The 23974-nt window shown below is 37.6% G+C and overlaps 1 protein-coding gene across 5 annotated transcripts in view; it reads left to right on the forward strand.

Annotated features, from left to right (window-relative positions):
• The window catches only part of dachd (dachshund d), a 152385-nt gene that overhangs the window by 73428 nt on the left and 54983 nt on the right, over nt 1–23974 (forward strand). For all 5 annotated transcript variants that reach the window (XM_038302384.1, XM_038302385.1, XM_038302382.1 and 2 more), the window contains exons 2-3: nt 3327–3442; nt 16427–16579. In XM_038302384.1, the coding sequence (XP_038158312.1) occupies nt 3327–3442; nt 16427–16579 (269 nt within the window). The remainder of the gene's footprint in view (nt 1–3326; nt 3443–16426; nt 16580–23974) is intronic.

The raw sequence follows: 23974 nt of genomic DNA on the forward strand, positions 1-23974 counted from the left end.
ATAGAAATTAGAGAAAATGTTTGTGCGAATTGTGACAGGGGTTATCAAAGCAGATGTGATCAAGTTTCCAGCTATGGTCATGGGAGAAATAAGTCACAAAAATGTAAACATTTGCAATGTTTATAGTACATGTTTTGTGACCCTATAGTGAGTTAAGTATGGAAAGGATTTAAAAGTATAGTATAGGATGTTCTTTTTCCAGTTGGATCATCAAAAGAAATTGGTCCTCCTAATAGCAAATCATTCTGGTGATATGGTTACGTAAGGCCGTCCTACGTGTTTGTCCCCATTTTCACTTATCAGTGGTGAGTCTGACATAAGGGAAAATTAAAAATCTTTTGCAAGCTTGTATGAGTGATGCAAACAGCAACTTTTAAACAAAGTGCACGCGAGCAGGGCTCATGCATGCTCTTGCACAAGTTTAATAGGCGTTCCCTCTTGGGAGTGGGTACAGGGTTGTGCATGTGCATTTTTTCAAAAATTCGTGAATGTCCTCCACTATACCTCTGACCTAAACGTTCCAATTAGATATTAAGATATATTTAAAAACAGATAACATTGTCGGGGGGAGGTATATGCTATGTTTTGTTGTATGGGCAATTTTTTAATTTTTTATAATTTTTTTTTTTGGTTAGTTTTCTTTTTTTTATTGTAAACCAGTTAGCACTGAAGAATTACATTTTTTCAATGAGGAAACACTTTCAGTAAAAGATTACCCTTACACATTATAAACAGTTTTACTAACTTGTCAGTTTTAATACAAGTTAGCATTTGCAAATCTAACATCCAAAGAAAGCTAAAATAAGAGGCGGTGGAAAACTAAAACGTAGCAGGTTTTGCTTCATTAGCTTATTGATTATTAAACAGGGAAATTGTAAATTGTTGTGATTTCTACTCACTGGGTTTAAGGCACTTGTTGGCTAGCTGCATTAGCTCATTTAGTTTTAAACAGCTTGGACAACCTGCAAAAGTATATATTTTTAAATGGTAGATCTAAATTTTATGAGTTTTTTAATTACAGTTTGAATGATAAAGAAAAAGGACAGTCTCTGAAATGTACTTGAAAGGTTGATAAAAAAATATACCAGCATCTAAGATACACTGGGCAGTAAGTTGAAGTCAATTTCCAGTGTTCATTTTTTGTTATTGAATTAAAAGTGCCACTAGCCAGTTGTAGCTTATCTCAATTTCTCTTTGACAACTACAAAGAATAAGACAAAAAGCATTTAAAGTATTTTTTTCTTCCTTCCGATTGATGGGAACTTAGCAGAACCAGTATCACCAAAACAACAGTCTCTCTATCATAATTTTAGAGTCTACAGATCCTTTCCTTAACTTTGAGACAGCCGAAAAGTTACCAACAGTTCCAAATGTAGTACTGTATATTGCAAGACAGTCTAGGTTCAAGTTCGAAAGGATAAATAAAAAACACATTGCAAGACATTTAGACTTTCTGTTCGCACTCCTTTGCATCTCTAATAAACCACAGAAAATGTTGTGTCATGATAACCTGAATTGCTTTTTTATATTTACATCTCTGTGTTTCCACTTCATTCTGAATACATTAATAGTACTACAGTAATGAACATAGAGTCTCCTTCACTTAATATCAAAGTTCACCACTTAGACCAACCTTTATTCCTTCATGTAGAGCATAGAAAAAACAGAAAACAGATTTTTTTTCTTGTTTCAAATTAATTTAAACTATTATTTGATAAAACAGACAAGTCTAATTATTTTGTAATACCAGGAACATTTATATAGTAGAATGAAAACTATATATCTATGTTTTTTATATATATATATATATATATATATATATATATATATATATATATATATATATATATATATATATATATATATATATATATATATATATATATATATATATATATATATATAAACATAGATATCCACTTTGCAATTCTTTTAGAATCAACTGAAAAGAACAGAACCAAATTTAGTCTCCTCTTTGCAATGATTTAATTTTGGTAACTCTTTATTGCTGAAGGTTTGGTGTATTTAGCAATGTTTAAGGAATTAATTAAATGCAGATTTGTATGCATCAAAGTCTGCTTTTGTGTAAAAGCCATTGAATAGATGTGAATGGTAAAAGCACAATGTAAAAGAATAGTAAAAGAACAAAGCCAAAAAACCTGATTATGAAAACACAAACACTTTGTGTTGTAGCTGAAATGTCCCAATGTTTGTCCAGTTTGGGTATTTACACTATGCTTTAGAGAACACATTGTGTTTTAAAAATAGATTTGAGTCATTTAAGAGGGAACTTTGTATCTTGCCAAAGCTTGAAATGGACTTCTGTGTGAAATAATGTATGAAGCCAATATGTCACCTGTGTCAAGTCACCGTAATTCATCTTCAGCTGAGACATGCAGCCCCTGCTTCATAAAGAATATGCCTCTACAGGATCTCGTTGCCTCACATGCCCGTTGTTTTTTTTTTCTTTTCTTTTTTTCCTGTGCCCTGTAGGCTTTTCTTTGCAACTATAAGCCAGCAAAGTAGGTATTGATTGAAACTCGAAGCTGTATTAATAAGTGAATGAGTAAGATGTGAGGAAAGTCAAGGGTGTATCTGCTTTGAAGGCCTTTTCTTCTCCACAGTGAGGTGGCACAGTCATTTATCACGGCTGGATCTGTGCCCCTCGTTTGGTGTAATAAAACTCCCCCATCAGAACCGTCCAACAGGTCTGAATCACTCTGTCACACCACCTTCCAGCTAAGGCACGCATTAAATCAAGCAAGCAGAACATTTCCTAAGGCAGCCATTGCCTTTTAATTTCCTGAAGAACCTTAAAATATCATTCATTACCAGAACTACACATATTTGGTTTTTAAAAGTCTCATAAATCAATAGTGGCCTGACTGCAATAATTATAAGAAGTTAACATGTAATTTCCAGGCCGAGGGCCGAGCGCTGGATTTTAGCATATGCAAACGAGGCAATTCAAATAGTGTGGGGATATTAATACGGGGGAACAGGTAACGAGGTGCAGGTTATGAATTATGCATCAAAAAGTGGTTGATCTTCAATAAAGGAAATGAATTCAGCATGTAATCTAATTAGTTATGGAAGTCTATTATGTTGAGCTCCAGAAAGCAACTGTCCTTGAAAAGAAATTTATTTACAGTACATGTTAGCTCTTTGGAATGGCATTGCATTCTAGTGAGCTGCAAATGTTAACATTCCCCCCCATCCCCAACAACCCCCACAACCACTTCCACCACTCTGCTGCTTCCCCCCAACGCTGCCCACACAGCCGCTCCGCTTCTCTCAAGTTGTACTTTTCTCTTCTCTGTCTGCAGCTCCAGACCTGGACGACCTCCGAAGAGGACCCAAAGTGTGACATCGCCTGAGAACCCCCACATCATGCCCCACTCGGTGCCTGGACTCATGTCTCCTGGCATGATCCCTCCTACAGGTACAATTTGGTCTTCTCTGCTGCTCTATGTAGCCATGGGCCAGTATGAGAGAATTAGATTGGATTAAATATCTGCTCTGATATTGGCAAATTAGCTGGATCGGATATCGTTGCTTTGGTATCAGAGATCCAATCCAGTGCGCTTTATATGGAACTGTTTGTTCTTTCATTTTGCTACGCATTTGTTAATAAATTATGTAAAGTACATTTATATCTGTTGATTTGTTACTTTTTATTAGAAATATTTATTTCAAGGCCTAACCCTTCCCTCACATGGCAGGGTATATGGTTAATTGATTCAACAGTTCAATCAGATATGGGTCAATACTCTCTGCCCAGGTATTGGTATTAGATTAGAACAGAAAAAAACTGGATTGGTACATCTCTACAGAGACTTACGGTATTATAATCATGTAGAATACCAATGCTTCACAATACTATGCTATGGAGAAATAAAAATTAACACAAGACCATACAAACACAGGTGAACGTGCAAAATCCAATCATAAACAACCTAAGGCTGGGATACAAACTAAGGATGTTCTTGAGTGGTAACAACTGCACCACTGTGCACCTCACAACATATCAGTATTAACCACAGCATTGTACCGATTATTGCATCTGTGGAACATATACAAAGTTGATATTTGCAAGATAATTAGCCAGGATAACCAGTTTTTAGTCACCTAGTCATAAAAATGTTGCATGTTTTAAAAATTTGGCCTTGGCAGCCATAACAAAAAAATAGAAGCCACCAAATCATTCTAATCCAAATTTTTGTGAGCTAATTAACAGTAGAGCAGCCCTCTTTTAGCCTACTATGGCAGTGAACAGCAACATGTAGGGGAGGGGCAGTACAGTGAAAATATGTGCATAAAGATGGTCACATTATCTGGGATCTAAAAGGTGTTTAATTGATGGCTATGATCAAAAATATGATTTTTGAAACTATTATTTTTTCAAAACCTTGGTTTAACTTAACTTGTGAAACCTAATTATGAACTCCACTTATACTTTAAATAGATTACCAAAGGTGTAATAAGCCAATATCAGGAGGATTAATTAATCACCAAAGCAGAAATGCTTTGGTGGTCATCGTGCTGGCGACTGCTTGCTGATTCTTTCTTTCCAGCTTTGTTCTTAACTTGGAAAAGACATGAAAGTGTCTTCTTTCAGCCAGATTATAAGACATGTGCAGCAGCATGCATTGCAGCTACTCTGTGCTCCGTAGAAAAAAAGGACACACCAGTTTAGAAACGACAACTTTTTAAAACCCTGATACTGGTAATCGGCCCATGTCTGGTTCTATATCTTTGTTGCTAAAGCTCTGATTCACTCTGTCAGAGTGTCTTCGCTTTCTCCCTTTTCATCACACACACCCAAACACACAAACATACCGCCTCCCTATGAGTGGCCTCCCTGCAGCTTGTCCTCGAAATGGCAACCAGTCCAAAGTGACACATGCACCCAACCACCAGACACCAGCCGCTCACTCGTTTTACCAAAAACAGATCTTCTGTTCTACCCTCCCCTCCGGAAACCTAGAGCAGGAGAATAAATTGGACTGGAGATCTCTTCTCTCAGATTATTCCAGTAGATGTTGCATTTTGCCTTGAGTGCATTCTAATTAGTGCGATTAAATCCACTCCACTGGTATATGTACATAGGCAGTGATGATGCTAAAGCAAGCCTTATCGCCACAAGAATCAACAACAAGCGTTTGTGCCCTAACTTAGCCCCGAGGCCAAGTCTTATTGCAACTAATGCTTTTGTTCTATTTGTGGCTGGCTTCTTTGTGGGCGCTTTGATGTTGATGGCTCTAAGTGCTCTGATTTGCATATTTTCCTGTCCTTCCTGATATGTCTTTAATGATACTGTGCTGTCCAAGGCAGCTTTTGTAATGGTGTGCAGTATGTTTCAACCAAGTAGAAACTGTGCAGATTTTTCATTAATTTCAGATAACTTCCTTTTTCACAATAACAGCTTAGTTGGGGTATATTTTTCTATAAGTCGGTGAAGAACCAAAGGATTAATAATACACTGGAGTTCATCCATGTGTTCTAATACAGCAGGGTCTCACAGCCATGGCTGGAGCTTTGAACTTTAGGAGCAATGCAAGATAGCCTCAGCATGAAAGGCGAACTTAAAGGCCGAAGCAGAAACACAAGTCAGACAATGATGAGAAAGACGTCTTATTTAGTAGAACATACAGCAACAAAAGAAGCCTTTTGATATCATCCCCTTTAAGTCTAGGGGGATTCTGTGATCTTGACATTTAGTCAGAGTTTTCAGGGAGCTCAGATAAAGTAACAGAGGTTCTTCTTCTTATAACTTCCCTTAAGCCTTCCTGCTGTGATGTGACACAATTTTTTTTAATGCTTTTTTAACGTTTTAATTTCAGTATTCTAAACTTCTAAAACATCCCATGTTAAATTAAAGTAAACAACCCTTTAATTTATCCAGTATGGATTTTTTTTCTGTCCATAATTTTAAAAAAGCCCGTCTTTTGTACCCTAAATACTTTTTACGTAAAATAGCCACTATAGCCCAGGGTGTTTGGGAAGGAAACAAGTCATCCACCTTGCTAAACATTTGGCATAAGGTGCTATTCCACTCATTCATTTTTTTTTTTTTTTTTTGTTATTCTACACCAATGCTGAATTATTATTATCAATGTTTGCTGTTCATATTGACAATACAAACATCATTTTAGTGGCAGGTGGCCTGAAAAATTGATCTCTGTTTGTTGATGATACATCATTGAAACGTGCATTGTTGTATTGTAATTAAAACTCATAGTTAAACATAAATATGTAAAAGTAATTGGGTGGATTGATTTTTCAAGAAGCGCTTACAATGCAATAGCATTTTCCACTGGTGATATTGTCATGTTGTGTTATAAAAAGTACATTTATGTTGTAGCTACAATAAAGTGATTTGTTACATTTATGTCATTTTTAGATGAGGTAGTATTGGCAGGTAGAAATTAAATGTAAGCCGAACCTCCAGTGATTGTTCAAAAGCGAAACATTCAGCTGGTGTTTTTTTTTTTTTTTTTTTTTTTGAGCAAGTCATTATCGACGAGGCGCTCTGATACATGTGGCACAACATTTCACTTTCTGATTCATGAAGCTGTTCCAGCAACAAGTCATTCCATGCAAACTGTTCAAAGATACCTTTTTTTCTAAAAAAGAATAAATGGCCAAGCTATGGCAACTCATTCAGGTCACATTAGATAAGCATCAGTGCCAATATCAGCTGTTGAAAGATGGCTTCTCTGCAGTCAACAGGCCCTGGAAGAGACGAGGTGCAGCACATTGTTAACACATGTATCCCTGTCCTTCACCCAGCTCCTTTTTGCTGGATTTCCACTTAAGGAAGCACTTTCGCATGTTTGCAGAATCACGTGTCAGATGAGCTTTCGAATCCTTGCTCTCATGGCCCCGGTAGTTGGGGGTGGTGAGGTGAGCACACTGGAGCTTTTCCAGTTGCTGATGCATTACGGGCAGGTTGCCCCCCCTGCCCAAAACCACCAAATCCGATTATTTGCTGTGGACTGACACTGGAATGAGATGACATCTCCTTTTGAGTGAAGAGGGAGGGTGGATGGGCTTCTACTCACACTCTGGCCTCTACTTAAGCAGCAACTTCAGTATAATTCATTTATGTCCCAGAAATGGCTTCAGCCTTTTGAATAACACAAGAGCACAGCATTTACCATTAGAGAAATGAATGTCACCTGCAATGTCTTAAAATAACTATTTGCTCCCTTACAGATATCTTCTGTTATTGCCGTTTTTTGCCAACAAAGTAATTTTGATACCAAAAATAAGCTGAGTTATTATACAATATTGATAATAATTGAACTTCATTTATGTCATATTGGAGAAATTAATCTCAGCAGTTAACCCATCCCCTTGAGGAGCAGTGGGCTGCAATTGTGCTGCGCCAAGGGAGCAGAGTAGGGTTAAGGGTTTTGCTCAGAGAGCCAGAGTGACAGTCTGTGGGAGTGGGGTTCAAACCCAGAACCTCAGGATTCCAAGGCTGCCACTAGGCTGCCACTCCTGCACTACAATGCAGCACTTTAACTATTGGGAAAAAAGCAACTTATACTACATCAGTCTGATGTGAAAAACATCCCTATATTTTAAGTATCAAACAACTGTGATAAACAATTTTCCCTAACCACTTAAATAGAACCCGTCCCTCTTCATGAAGTAGGTTAGAACATCTCAGAAGAACTTCATTCTGAACCAACTGATCAGTTTAATGATGATTATTTTATTGTTAAAATAATTCTCAACTATTAGTAATTGAATAATCATTAACTTGAGTCTACAGACTGTATTTGCTAAAGGAACAAGTATTTACGAACAAATATTAAGCCGTTCTGTACATTAATGATTAAAAAATATATATTTTGTCTCTAAATAAGCTACTGTATATCTGGATCTCAACTGTAATTTTGGAGAATTTAATTGATTTTTTAAAATTTTTTTTCCTGACATTTGCAATACATTGCAAATGTGGAATAGATGTTACCTTTTCTTCACTTTTGTAGTGTATTATGATCATTAATTAGAGTACCTCTTAGACTTAGACTTAGACAGAACTTTATTGATTCCTTGGGAAGACTCCCTCCGGAAATTAAGGTTACCAGCAGCTTACAGGGCAAAAAAGTATTAAGTAAAATTAAGTTAAAATTAAGAAACAAAAAAGTATTAAGTTAAATTAAATAAAAAATTAAGCAAAAAAACAAATACAAATAAATATGGATTTACATTTTACAGAAAAAACATTATAACATTATAACATTAACAATCTTATTAACACAGACAATACATAAGATTAATCAATCTAGCTGCCTTTTAAGTAATACTTTACACATAACAGTTCAAAACAAAGTAAATGTCATCTTTCAATCTAGAAAAAGATTGTTATCACGGCTGGAGGATTATAGTGAACTTATTTAAGCGAACTACAATTGAATGACTGAATAAGAACCCCCCAAAAAAGCTTGTTGCATAGTCAAAGTGTCAGTTTTAATCCAAATTATATACTATAATGCAACCTTAAACAGACCAATTATGACTGAAAGACATCCAGTTTTGTTAAGGGAAGCTCAGACTACCATAAGCAGCACTCTAGGTCACATGACTGTCTTTCAAATTTCATCTGCACTTTTTGAAAATTGCCATACAGAGCATCGATACTCACCAAGTGCTGTATATTGACATGAAAAATCCTTTGCTACATTATATCTCAAATAAAGCTAAAGCTTTGGACAAAAAAGCACAGTTTTGCTTTTAGTGACAAAAAAGAAAAATAGGAAAGTTTCACTGAGGAAAGAAATATTTGACTTCACTAAATGTTTGTTCTTTTAGAGTACATATAGCTGCTGTTGTAAGATGAGCCACATTGTAATATTTATATGTTCTCAGCATGCAATTAGTATGTCACTTTGAGCTGCTGAGTGGATCATAATCTGCCGGTCCACCGATTAGGCTTAAAATAGTTTCCAATGTACACCAGGTGATTTACTGTCACTTCTTTGTCCCTGCCCCTCCCCTTTCAGTCCTCCTGCTTGTCGTAAGGTTAGCCCACCCTGTAATTGATACTAAATTCATCATGATGCGGATCGCACAGTTCAAGTGCTTTAGTGTACCTAGGAGTGGAGTTGTTCTCTTCCCTGGTTTGTCGTCGCCTTCAACAGTCCATGCGGAAAATTAGGCAGTCGTGCTCATTGACAGTGTCTCAATTCCTTTTATGCCCTGATAAATAAACCGTGTTTCCATTGTTTTCCTTTAACACTAAAGACACAAAAGATAAGCGTTATATTTGTTATTTTATCAGTGGTAGAGAAAGTTTTTTTTTATTATTATTGTGAACCGACATGAAGTTAATCTGATTTTAATTTAATTATCCGAGTTATTGCGGAGGGCACAGGCATTGGGGTGTTTGTTGTAAGAATGTTCTGACATTGGCGCAGGTATGGGGCAGCTAGCATGTTAATTAATGATGAAGATCCTGACAATATGCAGAGGCATGACAGCGTTAAGCCAGTCGGCTGCTGCTTCCTTTGCATATTAATAGATCCTTCATTATTATTTAATATGACAGCTGCTCCAAGGGCTACCATCAGACCTTGTCTCTGTTATTTGCTGTTTTGTGCTCCCCATGTGACAGTGCCATGCTACTCTCTGTTTGTTTGAAACTGCTTTTTTTTGGTGTGGCTCACTACATGATGTGCTGTTTGTTTTGTGCTCCGGAGGATTCTCCCTCCTCTGTGCTCTGGTATCAGAAAAGTGTCTGAATCTAAAGGTGACTTTGAAAGAATATATGATGCTGGATTGTTTTGTTTGCATAGTAATGAATGCAGATTAGCGATGGTAGGGACTGGCCTTGTCGACGTTCAGACTTCTGGGGGCTAATAGACCTGTTGGTGGGTACCGGCATCCCCCGTACACATTATGCGGATATGACAATTGATCTGGTGAAATGAAACAATTACCAAAACAAAAAGATTTTCGTTCACTCAGTCAAAGGCAGGATGAGGGATGTGGCTGGAGGATGAAAAAAGGATAAATGTGATCACTCAGTTCATTTCAGAATAGCAGAAATCAATTCCTGGGCTTTTGATTCATGCATTTGATTAACACCTGTTGCCCCCTCTATAGGGCTGCTACAAGATCTTTGGATGGTTTGAAGTTTGCGTTATGAATCCCTTTATGGCAATTTACGACTTTATTTGGTGGAGCAGAAGAAAGTAGTACTCAAGCTACCCTGTTATGTTGACAAAGTCTCTTAAAAAAAAAAAGTTATTTTCTTTAGCTGACACCTTTTAGATGGCTTTATTATGTATTTTTTGTCTGGCAAATGGAAAGAGTAGTTTTCTTGAGAACTGAAAGTGTGGCTCCAGTTTCTCCTATCGTACTCTAATATGCCCATGGGCAAGCGACTAATTCAAGTTGGCTACAGATCTGCATATCTTGGTGATCGGATGAATATGGCGAAAGTGTAATTTATTCTGAGTGGTAAGTATATATTAAAAACTGCTAAAAAGATTCAGTCAATTTATCATAATTGGAGTGATGTTTGACTCGTTTCCAGTCAAAAAAATTGATTAAATGGAAATAAATATTTCTCATCTCATGCAATCATTTTAAGACTGAACTATTTGTAGAATCCAACTTATAATGATTGTTAGTCGAAAAAATATATCATCTTGTTTTTGTAAACCCAATATTCGATGTTATTGTCTTGTGAACTGGATGTACTGCCACACCCTTGCTTCTCCTAAACGCATTTATTCCCTTTTTCTTTATTTTATTGCTTCTCCACTAAATCCGGTCTACCTTGGAGGACAGAGCGGCTGAGTCGCTATAAACTGTGGCATTTCTCACAAGTTAGAGAGCATCAGAGAGCTCCACTGCGGCACTGCCTGTGAGCGGCACCTGATTTGTGGGGGGAATTTATCACACAAACAGCCCAGAGGTGATTTCAATATTTACTCGGCAGTCTGTTCTGCATACGTCTCATTTGGAAAACAGTTGACTCTTGCCCATTATACACAAATGAAGGCTGACCTTCAGACTGGGCAGAGGCCACATTCATTATGTGAAGAAGTATCACCTTCTTATGAGGCGGAGCCCCCCCAACCCCCCCATCTTTCTTTTCTTATGCATATGGAACAGCAACCGGGGTCCATTGCAAACGAGAGGGCCCAGGCTGACATGATGTATACTGTACGTCAATATGGTACTGATGTATTTTAAGATGCAAACAAGGCTTTAAATTATATGCACCTCCATGTCACCGACTCAGAGTGACTCTCACCATCTGGGCTACGGATGAGAAAAGAGGCTGTCCAGGCCCGGTGTGCTCCGGCGTGCATGTTTTTTCTGTGTGTTTGCATCTATTAGAGGCACATGTACGTTTCCCACCTCTCCTTGTACTCATGTCTCCTCTCAATGCATTGCTAATAGCTGCGTTGAATCCCATCACCGTGACGTGACAGCTTAGTGATGATAAACGCCGACGCTGCTTTGTTCTGCGTCAAATGTAAGCCAAACCTGCATATCAACTACAAACAGCTCCCGTAAAAAGGGAGCAGGTGATATACAGTATTGTGCGGAAGAGTTATAAGAGTAATAGGTACACATCTCCTTTTTTTTCTTTTTTGCTTTGCGTCTTTGATTTCTTCACAGGGTTTGAAAAGAAGAGTTGCGGGTCTCTCCTGAGAGTCACCGGGCCTGTAGGAGCTTTAGCACTATATCAGTCCCTGCTGTTTGAAACCAGCCTCATGAATAAAGATTTCAGTCACGTTCAATACACCAGAACCCGGGAACTACCACAATGACAAACCAGTGCTTTATGATCTCTGCAGTGTGCCCGGCATACGTGCATATATAATCTCCCTCTCCCTATATCAATCATAGCAGGTTCGTTTTGATTGATGTTGGACAACCGTGTCACAACTTGCTATTCTACGGCGTGTTTGGGGGATCACGGTGGAAATATGAATGATTATTTAAAATGTGATGTCAATATTCATTTAGTCTACTCAGGAGGAACAGCAGCCTTTGGCATGAGCAGATGCATGCAAAATTCTCTAAGCTATTTGGCACTTTGTCAGAAATTTTCAAGTGATACGCATAAAAACCCATGCAGGGTAATTGGTTTATGGTTTTCTTCAAGCTATGGTGAAACAGGATAAAACAGGAAAAGCCCTTTTTACCCAAAATGCAGGTTTTCATGGTTAGATTTATTGTGTGGGGAGTAGTGAGAAAGATTTTCAATGCATGAAAACCTCAACTAAAATATCACAGTATTAGCAGAAATATTTAAAAGGTTCTAGCTATTTTTTATTTAAAAAAACAAAACAAGAAAAAAACACATTTAAATATATTAATATTACTCCATACATCATCAAGTATATTAATACTCTTACTATTAATTGTTAGAAAAAAAAAAACAATTTGTAACATTAGTTGCTTTTTTAAAGCTTAGCTCTTCTTACCCCTTCTGGGAATAACGGATGGTTTTCCTTTAGTTTCCACACCATGACCATCCATGCATTTTGGTAAAACATTTTTGAAATAAATTCATTTGTATATCTTAGTAGAGTGAAAAATAACCAAGTACCTTTCAGCCAGCTGACAGGAAGTGTGTAGCAACATGTGGATAAGGGCTACCATTGTATTACACTCCCTACTGTAGGGATGATGCTGGCTTAATCCCGTTAGCTTGTTTCATGGCAGGAAGAGGGGGCTTGGTCTGCTCTTTATTTCAATTCTGAAATAGTTGCCAACAGTCTCTTCCTTGGTTATATAGCTTTGATGTAGCAAAAAAAAAAAGAATCTAATTTTGTGAAGTTGGGACATTTTTTTTTCTCTGTCATGCCTTTTGTCAACTGGAATAACAGTAGTCTTTTCTCCTGTTGTTTAATTACCAAGTTTGACTTCTACTCCCTGTCAGTTGAAGAGAAATTGAAGAGAAGTTGAAGAGAAAGCTGCACCTTCACATAAGCAGCATATTTCAAAGTAAAAAAAAAAAAGTTGCTGCTTAAAATCCAGAAAATACTACATATATTCTTCTGTGACTTTTTCCATTTCTTTCAAAAGCTTTATTTTTAAGAACATTTTGAAGCGTATAAATAATACTATTACTCTGTTCAATGTTATTTATATATTTTTGTATTTTTTATCATCAATAAATAAGTATCTAACTTGATAACATTGCTAAACTAGAGGCGCATCCTTAACCTTTTCAACCATTGAAATTATTTGATTTTCCCCCTTTGAGAATGATAGTTTAATCTAGTGTCATATGGATAATTTTTTAATTGTCAGATATGATTTTATGTTGATGTATTCCACTTTATGTCCATGTCACCTAAAGACACTCTTTAGAATCAGTTTGGCATGCCATGTAGGCCTTGACCGATTTGTTCTCGCCAGAAAAAACTCTCCTGGAATATATACATAATGCTAATGCGGGTACAGTATTCCCCCACAATGCAGGCTGCAGTACACTGCATAACCAAAGGAAGCTGGTTAGATAAATTTCACACACACAAGAAACAGCTGCGTTCCCTTTCGAACACATTATTTCCCATTAACTTAATTCTCTTCCTTGCAAAGTTGCAAACCAAATTTTCTCTCCTTGTGAAGGATATAAAACTTCAGACTAATTTGTACACGTTTCTTTTAACTTTCTCTTTTCCTTGTTTTTCTTTCGTGTTAATTGATGACTAATTTGCGTGCAAAAAGTCTGCTTCTTGCTCACTTTGAAGGGAGCAGTGCATGAACGATCTGTACCGAGTGAAAATAAATTCTGAGGTGTGCAGCTACATGCTATGACAGAGACCGAGTCTGGAATGGCAGAATGGTGTCTTGGTTTGCGCTCATCCTCTCAAGCATAGTTTAATGCGTCTAGTATAAACCAAGCTTTAGCCACGCTTCAGAATTTGACAAATTGTTGCTCCTAGTTTCTGTTCCTTCACCTTTCGTTGAGTGAGCAGTAAAGCCGGGCGTACACTGTGCAATTTTTTCAGTCGTTGCACGCAGCTTTTGCTCACACTGTACGACTAAACCTCTGGGTTTAGTCATACAGTGTGAGCAAAAGTGTGAGTTCACAGCTCACGATTTATGCTCGGCTTGACACTCTCATGCAATCTACCTGCTGACACTGCCTCACACTGACTAAAAACCACGTGAGATGGAGCTGCTCTGACTCGTCTATCTGGAAGCCAAACAAATAAAAGGGGGATATTAAGCTCACTATAGTCAACTGCCTTGGCAATTTGTGCAATTTTGTGCTGAAAGCCCTAAAAAGAAAAGGCGACGACTTGTTCGGAAAAAAAAACATGGCTGAGCAAACGTGGCTACTATGGTCTGTCAATTTTACAGACAGAACTGCATTTCACTCATTGTATCCTTGCCATGCTGCTGTGTTTACAGAAGAATCCTTTTTTGCGCACTGACTGATTTACCCACGACGGTCGGGAGAAAATCAATCATGTTTGATTATCTCCCGACCTCACAATTCCTGATCAGGAGGGGGTCATGAGAGGCTGATCGCCCCTTGTAACCCCCTGAACACTACATGACGCACGATCAGGCTCAAAGTCGGCCCGATCGAAAGATTCTCGCATGACGGGAAAATCGCGCCGAAAATTGCACAGTGTCCGCTTGACTTAAGGAGACTATCCTGAGTAGAAAAGAAAATAAATACTGCTGTACCAAATCCAGTAAGGCTTCGACCTTATAGGTGTCACACAGAAGCACATGTTATACAAAAGTATCATTAATAAATACGTGAAGCTACATATAAAGGTGTGTACATTTGCATGTTTCGCCAAGCGTTTAGAGGATATAGAAGGAAACAATTTATTTCTCTTCAATTTTGTGAGGCTGGCTGTGCCAATAGTTCCTACGATGCAGAGGCGTGTGGGTAACTATGTAGCTAAGCAAAGCAAATCTCTACTTTCTATTCCTTTAAAAAAAAAAAAAAAACATTACTCGTTACTCTTGGCTTTGGTTTAATGTTTATAAATATTTATTTCACGTCATGTGCGCCATCCAATGCAGATCATTGGTGCCATCCACATCTAGTGAAAACTGGTGTAATTAGATGAGTCATATAACACAAACACTCATTGGTTAGCTAAAGGAAATCATCAGAAGCAAGCAGGTGTTCAAGCTTGAATTGTCTTTGCCATGCTACAATGTTGATTCAGAAAAAGATGTTGAAATGTCTGAAAGGTCGGACACAGGCGAGAGCGTATCTGGAGATGGAGACTAACAAGACCTCCCTCATCCTTGGCCCTATCTCAAAAGAATTTTTCGAAATAGTCAAAAACTTGAACTTTCAATTCATATAGTGGCATCTGGCTGTTTTTTAAAGGTTGCTTTTTATTTGTATACTTTAAGTAGTTTTTGGAGCACATACTTTTTCACTTTTACTTGAGTAAAGAGGTCAAGTTGATACTTCAACGTTTACCAGAGTGTTTTTAAACTGCAGTATCTGTACTTGTACTTAAGTAACAAAGGTGTGTTTTTTTGACACTACTGGTAAGTTGATACCTCAATCAGCCAGGAAGTTGTGTTGGCTTTTTTTCTGTAATGTAATTATAAATACGATACACTTGAGGAATGGTATACGTAATGTTTTATACTGCAAATGTTTTTTTAATCCTTCCATTTCTAAACTTTCGAATGTGTCTTTTTGAAATAAAGAGCAATGATTTATCTTACTTTGTCACCTGTTTTTTTTCTCTATAGCTTTTACACTAAATTCTACAAGATATGGTTTTACTATTCACTGGATCACGGCATAGCCTTTTTAAGAGCATAATGAAAAATTGCAAACACTAATCATGAAAAAAACTCAAGTGCCTGCTACGCTGTTTTAAGATTGAGTTCATTTAAACGTTAGCCGTATTTATGTTGATTAAATCACTTAAACAAAACTGAAGCTGCCATAAACAAGACTCATTGGTTGTGTTGCTTCAGCCTCTCTAGCTTTTTCTTTTCTCCAGAATCAAACAGTATTTTAAACACAAACACATAGCTTGTAATAAGTTGTGCACACAGAATGCTTGCATCATGCACTATTATCTCAACTGCATCTCTTCCTATCAGGGAACAAATACATCAGTACAGAGGCGAGGATTGCTGGAGTCCTCAAAACATTCATAAAAATCATATGCTGCCATACACACAGGGATCCATCTCATCAGCATGATAACCTGCTGGGAAGATCTGCTCTGTCAGAAGATGAACCACAGGGCTGGCATTTCATAGAAGCTCGCTCAGCATAGTGTGTGAAATTACTTAGTGTTTCTTCTTGTTATTATTGAAGCCATATTCATTTGTTTGCTTCATTTACCAAAGGAATTGTCTCCCAGGTGGTGTTGCTCAGCCTCAGCAGACGGTGCGGCAGGTCTATAAGCGCTCTGTCTCTTCTGCCTCCTCTCTCCAGGCCTGACAGCGGCCGCGGCAGCAGCTGCCAACGCAGCCATCGCAGAGGCCATGAAGGTCAAGAAGATCAAGCTGGAGGCGATGAGCGGCTACCACGGCAACGCCAACCACCACGGGGCTGACGGAGAGAATGGAGACCTCAGCTCTGGCGTCGGTGAGGATGCCCTTTACACACACACAGGCACTGTCACTGACACATCTGCACTCACAGTAATGGATGACAGATGCATGCTCCAAAGCATTTTAATACAACTTTACTTGACAGAGACTTTCTACATAATTTACAGCTTTTAGAGGGAATTTCTACCAGTATAATCTAATACTTCATTTTGTTTTTATAAAATAGATAAAATAATTCAGATAACTTAATTAAAGCCATTGTTTGTTGCTTGTCTATTAGTTGCAGATTTAATTTCTTTAAAAATCAGTTAAACTAGTTACTGAACATTTTATTCATTGAATCAACATAAGTACTCTGATTATAGTAAATGTTCAGTAATATTGTGTGAATGATGGCTGAATATCAATAGGGAACCAACTTCTACAAAAGGATAGACTGTTTTCTGTCATTAACAAGTTTTTGAAAAGGGTTCCAAATAACAATATTCACAATTTCCTCTTTTTTGTGGACAATTTCCTTACATTTCATACTTTTTTACCTACAGTTTGCTTCTCTTTGATTCTCTTCTATTGTGACACGTAACACAAGTCAGGTTAAAAAAAAATGTTTCCAGAGTTCTTATCAGTGAAAAAAATAATAATAATTTGAGTGATCAATATTTAAGTCTAAGCATAAAAGGATGTAAAATATAATGATCATGAAAACATGTTTGAATTATCCAGACTGTATTATGAATTTAATCATATAAAAGCAAAAGCCTTTTCTCTTTTTTCAGAGTGTCTCAAAAATGTTGTACTCTTTTTTCTTTGACATTTGATTTGTCTCACAAAAGCCTATGTTTTTATTACATTTTTATTTATTTAATGGTTTACTGTCTGAGATACTAAAAAAAGTAAATAATAACCATTTGACAGATTCTTTTGGCACTCAATGGACCTTTTTGGATCCCAGTTTTAAATTGAATTTAATTGTTAAAAAAAAATAAAACAATAAAAAATAAATAAATGAATCACAGATCAAAATGTTTAACTTAAAATGTAAGTGGATTGGTTCATTCTAATTTGATAAATCTGCATTATAAATAAAACAGCTGATTTATTTTACCAGGTGCCAATTGGAGCGTAATAGCTGTGTATTACAATGCTTAATAGAAAGTCAACTTTATATTAATTAGTTGTATAAGACAGGAACAATTGATTCTCTTTGAATGATAAACATTCACTTCTTAAGTTTTACTTTTATCATTATTTTCAATCAAATACATAAAAACTCTTGTTATATTTGATCTATGAGTTAATCAAGAAACACTATCTGACATACAAAAAGTCAGATAATAGGGATATATGATTTACATTGGAATGAATTGGGATCATATTTAAAGCAGATGAAAACTGTTACCTCTCCCATGTACCCTGCAACATGCAACTTTTTTTAATGTTCAACATTTGTCATTCTCACTTGTTAAGTTAAAATATGTTTGCACAAATATTTTTTTTAGATATCAAAGTGATTTAGGGTAATTATTTAAAATTAAAAACCTGAAACAAACTGTGAAAAAAAATCTAAAAAGTGAATTTCAACATACAGAACCCAACTTGGCAAATGTGTTTTAACTCAAATGTCCACAATTCTTTGAAAACAATTGGAATAAAAGAAGAACTGTGGACATGGTAAGGTATGAAATTTCATACCTGTAGGAACCATCCATTTAAAATATGCTCAGAAGCAAAGAATAATAAGTCTCTGCTTACACTACATGCTGAACTTACTTCTGTTTCTTTCAACAGTTCACTCTAACTTCCTGTCTTGTCTCAGCCAGAATCCAGCAAAGCCTAATTGGTATTACTCATACAGCTTGACTTAAAACCAAAGATTTGCACGGTACATCCAATACCCCGCTGTTATACCAGTTGTTTATGACATGGTAAGCTGCTGAATTCAATGTGTTTGCATGTAGGGGGGAAGCTCTAAATTCAGTGCGAGTGGGAGTTTTGTTTTTTCTTGAAGTCTGTAATGTTAAGAGAGAAAAAAAGAGCCTAATTGTAGAGCGAAGCTGTGAACACAGTTTACCCCGGCTATCGGCTTTTTAACATGATCTAATTGAATTGCTGTGAGAGCTCTGGTTTTTCACTATGTGCCGTTTCAATTAATTATTAGCCCTAAAAAGCAGAAGGAGCTCCGTAATATCACACACAAGCACTTAGTGAATTAAAAGAGACTGATAATGTATGCTGGTTCAGATTCACAAGGCCTTTTCAGAATTATAAACCAGATGTAATCCTTGCAACTTGGGACGCTAAATAGAGGTTTCCGTTCTCTTACTGAAATAAACGACACATTTCTAAAGTAACACTTGACACAGTGGGGCTTGTGGTGCGGGAGATAAAAACAGGATGTGTTTCAAAGCCGATTTAACAATGCAAAATGCATAAAGCGTGAGGTCATCACTCCAAGAGAATGGAGTGTGTAAAAAAGAAAAAAGAAAAAAAATGTGAGCCTGCGAGGTCACCGAAATAAAGATAAATGTGAGCACCAAACAGCAAGGCTGTGGCAATGGAGCTAATAAGAAACAGTTTTATCTTTTTACAATTTAAATTGTAACCTTGAGTGGCGCAGCCAGCCACACAAGGCTCTCCGGAAGAATCATAATTCTGGCAAAAAAAGAAAGGGAGGGTGCGCTTCTAGGTGTGGGCCACAGCATTAGCTCTCTGAGTGAAATATATGGCAGTGACGCCTCTCAGGCCCATCCACAATCAATTGGATTCTTTTCCTTTAATATTTACTCGCAGCGATGAGATGCTCGTCTGCATGGTGATGAACAGTCTGCCACTGGCGTTTGAAGGTGACCTGTCAGTGAGTATGGACAAATCTCTCGCTTGCAGAAATGTAGAAAATAAATCATTAGGGGCAGGCAGTCAGAAGTCGTAGAGGGATGGGGGGGTGTACTGCCTCTCTCCCTCTCCTCGGATTTAAATCAGCTCAGATTTATGATTTGAATTAATGCTCCGTTTGGTCAAAGGAATGTTCGCAGAGACAAATGATGTTTGGTACTGAAACCATCCTAATATTGATTACTGGGTGTCGCAGCAATCTCTTGTTTATATCAAGCACTCTCCTGTGACAGGGTGGCCAGCAGGAGTCATCCTGATAATACGCTGGAGATATATGGCCATGGTTCTGCACTGTGGAGCCATGAAAACGAAGGAACCAACATTTCACCTTCTTCTGCAGCATCCAGCTCCTCTGACTCTTAACACTCAGGTTTTAGGTGGAAACATTGTGTAATTTCACTCTAAAACTGATGCCTGGTTCAATGTGCTCTGATTTATGAGTGGAACTATTTTGGAGTGTAAATGTTAGGTTAGCTTAAGCACTGATCTGAGTTTTGTCGCCGATTTTCCTCTTACAGATATCGTAAAGCTTTGGCCTGCCAATAAAAATGTTGCTGAAATCCATTTTTCATTTGCAGCAAATAAAAACAAATTTTCTGCTTTAGTAGGAAATATACCCCTTATCAAATAAAATGTTAAATGTACAAAAGAACATTTTTCTCTTGAAGATCCTAAAATGACACACTATATTTGTGAAATAATGAATTAAAACTCAGCTATAAAGATTTACAACATATCTCATCCACTCTTTTAAACTTGAGTTAGAGAGAACTTTTTCATCAGTATATTTGGCACAAGTGGACAATCCAGGTTCAGCAATAAAAAAAATAAAAACAAACTGTTTAGAGATTAGTTCCATTTTGCATGTCCAGCTCAACAACACAGACAGAAACTAATAACCTGGTTAGGTGAACAGAATGAAAGAAAACATGGCAGCATTTTGACTTTCTGAACCTGAATTATCCACCTCTGTTTAGTGGACATATCTAGCGCCTGATCTTCTGAAGGTTTGTGCTCTTAAAAAGTGCAAACATGTTTGTATGCTCTTCAAAGAAGTCACAAAGTGATTTGCGTTTACAATATAAGGCCTGTATTAACCCTTTTTTTGTGTTTCTGCCTTCATCAATAGCAGATAATATTCTAATTCCAAAAATGCATATATTCATGGGTGGAGGATATTCCAATATAAACATTTAGCATGGATGGGTGTGCATCCCTTACTCCTTGCAACAGGTTACTTTTTCTTCCTGGATTGAGCGAAGCACAGTTATGTTTTATACGTTTGCTCCTGTTTAGAAACCCACACAGTATTTTTAGCAATTTCATTTTTAACTTTTGTTGGTATCACTTAAAATAGGCTACCTATGTAAAGAACTCTATATATTTTTATTATTATTTTTTGAATATTTTGTTATTATTATCAGCTATAATTAGAAGTTTTGAATCTTACCAGCACTCTGAAGGATTCACTCTTATTTAAATTGGTAGAACCTAACTGGTTTGCATAGTCTTAACATATGTGCAGATATCTTTTTTAGATCACCTGCAACATGCCCACTTATTGCACAAATTAAAAACACATTTGTATGTGCAGTTTGGTGCCCATAAGGTGAAATCAATCAAAGTACACCATATCACAATATAAGGTTCAACTTTTGGGGGATTTAAAACAAATAACAGCTGAGTCTATCTTGACATATGCGATAAAACAAACCTCTGATTATGGGTTAGATTGTAAAATTAAATGACTGAAGTTTAAAGCGGCCTTAAGCAGCTTTCATTTTTAAATATATATCCATTATTATTCATAGCTGGACCATATAGTATGAAAGAGAATGCAGGGTGCTCTGTAGTTACACAGGATTTCACCATTTGTTCTAAAATAAGATAACAGAGGCTGCATGTTTAACTGTGTAGCGTCTCACAGCACATCAGAGTCTAACATGATTAGCTCAATAAAGGAACAAAGCAATCCAAACAGCTGCCTGATGTTGTTTCCTTAATCCCAGACATCATCACAAACTCAATATGTGCAATGTGGCAATCAGGACTGCTTGAATGCAATATTTGGTAGATCATAGCATTTCAGGACATCCATATATTGAAGGACTTTCACAGCCTTTTATGAGTACTGCTGATATAGATGTTATTGGCTAAGATGCTGACAATAAGGGAGAGCTTATCGTGGAGAAAGGCTGGTGATGATAAAATGCAATTGTCAAAACTAGTATAATTTTACATAATTCTAGTTTCACTTATACATGGCAGCCATACTTTAACATACCTCTTTGTATTTGAAGTTTGGAGGTGCCACTTAATGCTTCTATGGAAATATTATAAGCTCTGACTTAGATTTTGGAAGCTGCTCTGATACAGTAAGTAGCTATCTGCCACAGCTCTACCTTCTGTAACTTCCACCTTCATCCTGTATTTCAGAGCATCTCAAACATTATTAAAAAGCAGTCCAGATGTATGGATCACCAAAGTGACATCATTTGGAAGAGAAAGTGTTATTGGCTGCAGTTTCATTGTGAACTGTTCCTGCTGACCCCGTCCACAGCTGCTCCTAGGAAACAGACTGACATATTATAATCATCCCGCACTTAGCTGCAAAAAAAACGAACATGTTTGCTTTAACAAACCATGTGACCACCAAAGATAGGAATTGATATGTTAATTTGCATGTCTCTGATAATGCCTCTCAGTGTGCGGATCTATTTAATCAGGAAATACAGCTATATAATCCCATAGAGGGAGATGGGTTAAAACAGGACTCAGGGATAAAATACAGGTGCTTTGTCTTGAAGCAGACTGTTTTTTTTTATTGTGAAGAGCTTAAAGCCAAGCATAGAGGAGCCAGCCAGTGAAGGACACTCTGTGCTGTTTGCGGAGTTGGATTGCCCACCGCCGTCTTTGTGTTGATGTAAATTGAACAGGCTAATGTTTCTCTCTCGCATTAAATATTCATTACAATTAGACCTTCCTGTTTGCATCACTGTTATTAATTATGAGGGAAAACGTTCAATCCTTTGCCAAAATACTAAATCACGGAGAGAAAAATTGTTCTCGGGGAAGAAGTGATAGATAAAGAAGTAGAAATGACAAATTACCATGAAGGAAGATGGAATTAGAGGTTTGTGTGTCTGGGGGGCCTCTTTGATATGTTTTTTTTTCTCCTTATGCTCTGTAGTTGGGCAGAGGGAGTCCTCTCAAAGCACAATGTGGATTGTTCCTGCGCCTCTCAGGAAATGCCACAATTACAGATCACAGACCGAGTGAAAACACGTGTGGCTCTTGGCCTTGAGGGGGATAAACCGCCCGCGCCGTCCCCTCCCAACGCATTGACCCCGGGACACAACCTTCATTACCAGCGGAAAAAATATTGTCAGCTGCCCTCTAACAAACACCTGCCAATTTCAAGGAAGGAATTGCTTTCTTTGTTTTTTACAGAGCGCAGAAGAGAAATAAAGTGTTTGGTTTCCCTTGACCTGGAGAACACAGACAGAAAAGATAAGACGTGTGTCATTTTTAGCCCATGGTTTTTAGCCCTGTCTCACTTACGTCCCCCAGTCCGTCTTTGGCCGCTGGGTGCTGCCCTGCCACTCATCTGACTCCCTACCACACAGCACTAATGGAGCTGAAATCCTGTTTGTAATTAGATATGGGAATTCCGCTGTCATCAGCCAGATGATGCCACAACATGCCGACCAAACAAGTCACGGAAAGACAACACCGCATGAAGAGAAGACACAACAGTTGCTGCTCTCCTTTCATGTATTTTGCTGTCCTTTTCAACTCTCGCCTTCTGGAACCTTTTAGAGGTTTTGAGCACTTTTAGCTTCGATTGCAAATGGAAAACTTGCACTCTGGGCTGATGTGGATGGGTGCTGACAGGTACCTGAAGCTCAGCCTTATTCGGAGTGTGAGACAATAGGAGGCATCAGTCCTGTTTCCATCGGTTATTGGGCAAATTTCCTGCAAGACCTACGATCATGCCTGGGTGTTTGCAGTGCGTATGTGTTTTTTTGTGTTTGTTTTTTTTTTGCCTGTGTGTGTGCATTCATTGCTGCAAAAAGAGCGGGCCTTGGCCCCTGAGAACGCTCTGTGAGGAGACCACAGCTGTACACTCCCAGCAGCTAATTGGTCCTTATCTAGCTGTCCCATTCATCTTCATTTTTTACCAATTACTGAGCATTATCTGTGTTCTCAGTTGGGTATGGGACTTAATCCTTTTTGGTTAAGCTGGTGCTACAGCTTGCAAATTTACAAATGGAGAAAGGGGTGGAGGGGAGGTGGGCTGTGAGGCTGGGAGGAGTTGGAGGGGGTGAACGAAGACAGGGTGGAGCAGAAGTCAGAGCAAAAACAAACTCTGAAACTTCCCATCATCCCTCATTGGCACACAGCAATCAATAAACAATGACATCACACTAAAAAGTGAAGGGGGGGTGGAAGAGATCAATTATTGGCGTTATAATTCAAGTCCTTGTTTGCAAACGCTGCAGCCTCATTGATTAGGCTGTTCTTGTTGCACTCACCA

Source organism: Cyprinodon tularosa, unplaced genomic scaffold (genome assembly GCF_016077235.1).
Source record: "Cyprinodon tularosa strain WSP-4 unplaced genomic scaffold, ASM1607723v1 ctg49, whole genome shotgun sequence".
NCBI lineage: Eukaryota > Metazoa > Chordata > Actinopteri > Cyprinodontiformes > Cyprinodontidae > Cyprinodon > Cyprinodon tularosa.